Source organism: Amblyomma mixtum, chromosome 5 (assembly GCF_055824585.1).
Source record: "Amblyomma mixtum isolate Tamu chromosome 5, ASM5582458v1, whole genome shotgun sequence".
NCBI classification, from domain to species: Eukaryota; Metazoa; Arthropoda; class Arachnida; order Ixodida; family Ixodidae; genus Amblyomma; species Amblyomma mixtum.
Genome location: NC_143016.1, coordinates 177,328,264 through 177,335,536, shown reverse-complemented (window position 1 = coordinate 177,335,536; position 7,273 = coordinate 177,328,264). Strand labels below are relative to the sequence as shown.

General features: G+C 47.3%; 1 protein-coding gene across 1 annotated transcript; it reads right to left on the bottom strand.

Annotated features, from left to right (window-relative positions):
• Positions 1-1,677: 1,677 nt before the first annotated feature.
• On the bottom strand, positions 1,678-2,656 carry LOC149344831 (uncharacterized). Its single transcript, XM_089542674.1, has one exon. The coding sequence runs from the start codon at positions 2,654-2,656 to the stop codon at positions 1,925-1,927; it is 732 nt and encodes a 243-aa protein (XP_089398800.1). The 3' UTR covers positions 1,678-1,924.
• Positions 2,657-7,273: the final 4,617 nt, after the last annotated feature.

Genomic DNA, 7,273 nt, shown 5'->3' with positions numbered 1-7,273 from the left:
AAGTCATGCACTGTTAGAACCAATTGGGTATTTGTAGAGTAGCCTTTTCGGAAACCATGTTGATGCTTCGTAAGTATATTATATTTCTCCAAGAATTCTGAGATATGATTATGAATTATGTGTTCCAAAAGTTTACATACCGTAGACGTTAAAGAAATTGGGCGGTAATTTTGAATGCACTGCTTTTTTCCTGCCTTATGTAGTGGCTTCACTCTGGCAGTCCTCCAGTCGCTCGGCACTTGTCCCTCGCACAATGATCTCGTGAACAGAACGTGCAGGTATTTTGAGGTCCATTCAGCATACCGCTTTAAAAATGTGTTTGGAATGTTGTCCGGACCGCAAGACTTTTTAATGTCCAAATTTAAAAGCATGTTTAGTATTCCTGTTTCACTTATTTTAACATCGGGTATAGGTGACGTAGGTAATTCGAAAGACGGCATTACGCCATTATCTTTAGTAAAGACGGACTTAAAATGTTTATTAAATGCATTTGCTATTTCCTTGCCATCGCACACATCTTTACCATGAACATGAAATACATCACATTCCTTGGAAGTCGGAGAAATAGAACGCCAAAACTTTTCTGGAGCTGTAGTTATGAAACTGGGCAGTGATTCACCATAGTAGCGTTCTTTATCGGCATATACTTGATTTTTAAGGCGGGAGGAAATTTCGTCAATCTTTTTTTTTGACCGCCTGTGCAGCATGGATTTTTAATCTTTTCTTAAGACGCTTCAATTGCCTTTGGAGTCGTAACGACTCACGGGAGATCCAGGGGTTCCTGCAGTTTTTATTTTTAGTTATCAGCGGGACAAAACGGTCAATGCACTCTTTTACTAATTTTTTAAACCTGCCGCCGCGGTGGCTCAGCGGCTATGGTGCTCGGCTGCTGACCGAAAAGACGCGGGTTCGATCCCGGCCGCGGCGACTAGAATTTCTTTGGAGGAGAAATTCTAGAGGCCCGTGTACTGTGCGATGTCAGTGCACGTTAAAGAACCCCAGGTGGTCGAAATTTCCGGAGCCCTCCACTACGGCGTCTCTCATAGCCTTAGTCGCTTTGGGACGTTAAACCCCATAAACCAAACCAAAGCAATTTTTTAAACCTGCACCAAAGCGAATGCACATCATCCGTGCTATCTGAAAAGGCATCGAAGTTGAGCGAAAGTATGTCAATGATTGATACATCATCGGCTCGAGAAAAGTTTGGGTAAGATGGATATTTAGGCTTGCTATCCAAGACGGCATCAGCAATGGTGAGTAGGATAGCTTCATGGTCCGAAATTCCAGGTACTATTTCGTAATTTGTATCTGCGGCTATTGATCCGCTGACAAAAAATAGGTCAAGGACTGACTGAGAACTGCCCTGAATTCTTGTGCTTTGTTCCACAATTTGCAATAAATCAAAGGAAAAAGCAATGTCCAACATTGCTTCACCTAAAGCGTCATGTTTTTCAAGTGAGAACGTCGACCAGTCAATATTAGGTAAATTAAAATCACCTGACAATATAATACGATCACCAAGTTTGACATTCGTGTACAAATATTGTTTGAGATCGTCTAGAACGGAAACGGTAGAACTAGGGGGCCTATACATTGCTGCAATAACATATCTAACATTTCCATAGTATCCTTTACAAAAAATACACTCTACATTGGGTATATCAGACATTGGGAAAATTCGCAAGGTTGACTTAAAGAGTATGCTAACGCCTCCACCTCTACCATCACGGTCTTTTCTGTACGAACTGTAGCCAATGGGTACAAACTCACTGTCAAATACTGTGTCGTTAAGCCAAGTCTCAGTCAAAACCGCAATTTCTGGATCGTGCAAAAGCAGAAGAGCCTCCAACTCAGCAGTCTTGTTTAGAACACTCCTGCAATTAACATTTAATATTTTCAGGGTCCGAGGTTTATTGGTGAGAAGTCAGTTTGATTTCTTTTTAAGCCTGAAGCGAGAACCTTTCGCTTCGTCCCAACCAAATAGGACGTTATCAACGCTTAGTTTATCGAATAATAACTTTGCTTTGGCTCCTTCGTCTCTCTCTTCTTTACAGCTTTTCCATAATTGTTTACGTATTTCTCGAACTCGTTTTGAATAATCCTCAGCTATTGATATGCCGGAGTCTTTGAGCTTATGACATGATTGTAATATGGACATTTTTTCACGGAAATCGAGGAGTTTTAAAATGACAGGTCGCACCTTGCTTGCTTCCTTTTTACCCATTCTATGGCATCTTTCGACGCCACTTACCGTTAAACCCAGCTTTTCCTGAAAAACGCCGTTTGTTACTTTCTCTTCCAGTTCATGGTTAGACTCAATGCTGTCCTCCTCTATACCGTAAATGATAAGGTTATTTCTTCTACCTCTGTTTTCTAGGTCATCCATCTGGTTTCTAACTAAAGTAAGCTGCCCCTGAAGTTCTGATATGGTAGATTCCATATCTTGCACCTTCGTGGCTAAGACATTTAGGCCGGATAACTGTCTCTCAATACCGTCAATCCGCTCAGTTAAAGAGGAAAGCTTGTCTTCTATCTTGTTCTGTGATGCCTGTAGGCCCTCCATTGTTGAAGTAATCTTACCCTGGCCTGCTTGTAACTCCGATAGCATCTCTTTTTCAGTTGGACCAGGATTTGCTTCAATGTCGCCGCAAGACATGATTGCAGGTCAGGCATGGTATTTTGTAGACGACTCCTGGAAACTGCTCATTTGGTAGTCGGTCTTTCACATTCATTAGCTGATTCCGCAGCTTGCTGACTGGCATGTGTGCTACGCGCAAGTCGTATTTTGAGAACACACGAGACAGCGCTTCGCTGATACCAGGCATGTATGGAATGCCTGCTCGTGTTCGATACGTCCTACAATCAGTGGTAGCTGGATGTGCAGCTCGTTCTTGTATCTTTGATATGAAGCGGCCCGGATAACCGTTGGCTGACAGTTCTTCGTGCACTATTTTTAATTCCTTTCCTTGATCTTCTTGGCCTTTGCAGACACGTGTCGCACGTTTGGTCAGTGATGTCACTACGGAGGCTTTGTGCGCAACTGGATGATTTGAATGAAAATTTAAGTACTGGGCTGTGTGCGTAGGTTTTCTGTACACAGAGAACGAAAGGCGATTGTCCCTCCACTCGACCAGGACATCCAAGAAGGGAAGGCGGTTTTCTTGCTCAAACTCGGCCGTGAACTTCAAGCTTGGTTCGACACTGTTTAGTTCATGTAGAAACCGCGACGCGTCCTCTTTCCTTAATATGCAAAAACAGTCGTCGACATACCGGTAGAAGACCTTGGGTGCTGGAGTGAAAGCATTCAATACCTTGTCCTCTTGTGCTTCCATGACGAGGTTTGCTGTGGTGACCGATATGGAAGCGCCCATCGCAGTGCCTTGGGTCGGTCTGTAGAACTTTGAATTAAAGGAAAAATACGTATTGCTTAGGCAGAACCGTAGCAGTGTGCTCAGCTCTGGAACGTCGAAGGGCGTACGACTTGCCAGATTGCAGTCCTTCTCCAACGCTTCCTCGCATGTGGAAACGGCTAGGCCAACCGGGACAGTGGTGAAGAGTGCCGTGACGTCGAAGGAGACCATTACGTCCTCTGCGTCCAATTCCAAGTCATGCAGTTTCTGAACAAAATTTGAAGAATTCCCAATGTATGTCCTAGTCTTTCTGGATAAAGGGCTGAACACTTCGTGGAGGTACCCCGAAAGTCGATACAGTGGCGACCTTGTGAAGCCCACTATCGGGCGTAGGGGCACCCCAGGCTTGTGGATCTTCGGTAGACCGTATATAGCAGGAGCCGAGCCATTTGTGCATAGGAGGCGGTAGTAAAGTTTCTTGTTATCCGGGGGCACGAGCTTAAATAGGCCCGCCAGCAGTTTTTTATTATTTATTTACAAATACTGCTATCCCAGTTGGGACATTGCAGGAGTGGTACAGAGGATGGAAAACAGATAAAACAGTAGGAAAGTGCATAAACAAGTGTGAATCGGACATTCATAAACAAAAGTGTGCTATTAATAAGCAATTTCGTTTGCAATCTGGCCGTAGGAACGCGTGGTACATACAAGTAGGTGCCGTCGTTCAGCAAACCGATCATTTTGTCATTGTATTAACTGCGGTTGAGCAGGACGGTAGCATTCCCTTTGTCTGCCGGTAAAGGCCGATTCACACGACGGACCGTTCGTCCGCGGCCCGCGCACTACGTGTGCATACGTCAGCACTTTGAGAGGCGCGCTGGATGCATGGATGGATGGCGGCCGACAGCGCGCCCCTCAAAGTGCTGACGTATGCACACGTAGTGCGCGGGCCGCGGGCGAACGGTCCGTCGTGTGAATCGGCCTTAAGGTGGCGATCTCCGGATTCCTTCTGAGGTCGCGTATGGCCCGTTTCTCACTTCGAGAGAACGCCAATGGCGCGAGTGCGGGTTTCATCTCGGACGTTCATAGGTAGAGAAACCTGACGACGCGCCTTCTGCTGGAATCGCTATTCATCCAAACAACACAAGCAACATTAAACAAGAACGCTGGCGCGATGCCAGGCATCTACGCCCGATCTTTACGTCACATTCACTGGATATAAATTTGCCACCGCTCTTGTCCTGCTCACTGTGAACAAGAAACCCGTACGGGTTTCGAAACGTCTTTCTTCTTTTTTCGACTATGGTCAGTGACTGCTACTTCACTTCATTGCATTGGCATCCACCCGAGCGCAGCCCTGCGGCTACAAAGGAAAGCTATACAGCTTTCTCAGAAACATCGTAGTTAGTGAAAAATTCGTCCTTGTTTGGGGTTCGAACCCGCGACCAGCGGAGCAGTAGCTCTACCAATTGAGCTAAACGGGACGGCAAGCTTATGGTAGGGCGATAGCGAATTGATCAATAACTCGAAGTGGGAACTGTGTTGGCCAAAGAAGACTCCGTTCTAGCAGGCGACTGTGCAGCTCGTGGCGATCGGACATTTTTAATTAAGATGCGTCGCCAGCTTTATAAACGCTGGGCGCAACATCATATTGACGCCACATTTGAGTTCATATGGTGCTGTGACCTCGGTCAACTATGCCTCAACAGACCTCGCTAAGCCGCCATGTTGTGTTGTCGACAGAAGTCCGTGATTGGCTGCATGAGATGACGTTTGCTGTAGAGTTGAGGACGGACGCGGGGAAACCAAAACATGCCTAGCTTTCTGGGACATGTGCTACTTGCGTCATCTGCCGGCAGTGGCGGCAACAGGGCGTGTAACTGAATGGGAAGGGGAAAAAAAATCATAAAACGTGAGCAAAAGCATCTACAAAAATGGTTCGGGGATTTGTATAATATACACTTAGCTGAGGAACGTGCCGAAGTTTAAGTTCTGTGGTGTTAATACGCGAGCTTGCCAGCGCGTTTGAATATTATACGATGGCGCCTATGAGAGGGGGGCCAAAGTTTGCCCATTTTCCATAAATGATTCCCGGTTTTAGGTACCCTAACATATGCAGATAGGATAGGCTATGAGAGCGAGCTCGTTTGAATTTGGATATTCTTGTTACTTTGGAAGAGCGTAGCGGCAATCAAACTGCCGGCATCAGAAGGTATTCTCGGATGGAATTGTTTAGTTTATTCTCTTAATGCTGATGTAAGGAGATTTGATAAAGCTTTACTCAGATGCATTCTGGACCTGTTAAGCCTAATACATGTTGTCGGGAATAATAGGGAATTATGAGTGTAGAAACAAATGACCTTTGGTTAGAAGTTCAACTGTTGCGTCCATCTGCGATGCTTTCAAATTAGTGACTTCGAAGCGTTGTCGGAATATGATGACTGAGGTTTGGACTTGGGGTTCTGACCTGTGTTGAGAACGTTTTTGTTCTCAATCGATTTTTATAAAGAGTGCTCGTTTCAAGACCTAGAAAATATATTACTATTGTAGGAGGGGAATGTGGATCAGCAGAACCTAGGTCGCTTTGCAGCGTTCAGCAAAGGTTCAGGCCAAACGTTCGGGCTGCGAGCGAGCAGCACACCTAAGGATCGTCGTAGTCTTTCATCCCCACATTTTACCACAGGGAGCGAGCGCGGCTGCTACACTACAATTATCTCCCGGCGAAAAAGGAGGCATTCTGCCGACTTAGGGCGCACACACGGTAGGCGGATCGTAGTACGGCTTGAGACGGTCAACGTGCACTGTTTCACGGCCACGACGGCGCACATCTTGGGCCGCCGAAAGCGGTTCAATAATGTAGTTGACTGCGGAGGTCTGGCAGACGACACGGTAGGGGCCGTGGTACTTTGAAATGAGTTTTGTGGAGAGACCGGGCCTGGTTGAGGGAAACCAAAGCCACACGAGCGAGCCTGGGGTATAGGACGGAAGCGGACTGGTAGGGGTGCGAAGGTGCCTCTGGCGATTCTGATCTTGCGTAGTAAAAGAGCAGGCAAGCTGGCGGAATTCTTCAGCATAGGTCGCTGCTTGAGAAAGGGTAAGAGGCTCGGTCACATCAGGGCGATACGGAAGCACGGTATCTAAGGTACAGGTAGGCTCGCGGCTTTAAAGAAGAAAGAACGGAGAGAAGCCAGTTGTGCTCTGTGTGGCAGTGCTGTACGCATATGCCACAAATGGGAGAATGCGGTCCCAGTTTGAGTGGTCAGAGGCAACATACTTCGCGATCATGTCGGTCAATGTGCGATTGAAACGTTTTGTAATGCCAATCGTTTGAGGGTGGTAGGCCGTTGTAGAGTGGTGAACAATGTGGCATTGGCGAAGTAGGGCTTCGACGGTGTCTGAGAGGAAAACACGGCCGCGGTCGCTCACAAGCTCCTTAGGGGAATCACAGCGTAGAACGAGATGATGCCGGACGAAAGACACAACGTCGGGCGCAGACGCCGATGGCAATGATGATGTTTCGACGTAGAGGGTAAGGTGATCGACTGCCACTATAACCCAGCGGTGTCCAGCCGGACTGATGGGAAGGAGCCCGTAGAGATCGATGCCAACGCGGTCGAAAGGGCGCGTGGGGCAAGGCAAGGGCTGCATCGGAGCAATGGAACGGCGAGAAGGGGTTTTGTGGCGTTTTCATTTCAGGCAGGAGCGAACGTACTGTCGGATGAAACGGTACATTCCCCGTCAGTAAAAGCGGAGTCGAAGGCGCGTGTAGGAATTCACCACACCGGCGTGAGCACACTGGGGGTCGGCGTGGAAAGAGGCGCATTTGCCGGAACGGAGGTGCCGAGGAGTGACAAGGAGCCATTTGCGCACGTCGGGAAGGTAGTTGTGGCGATAAAGGAGGCCGTCTCTTATTGCGAAGTGGC

Excerpts from the sequence above, each read along its gene's own strand:
- LOC149344831 (XM_089542674.1), bottom strand. The coding sequence starts at position 2,656 with ATGTCTTGCGGCGACATTGAAGCAAATCCTGGTCCAACTGAAAAAGAG.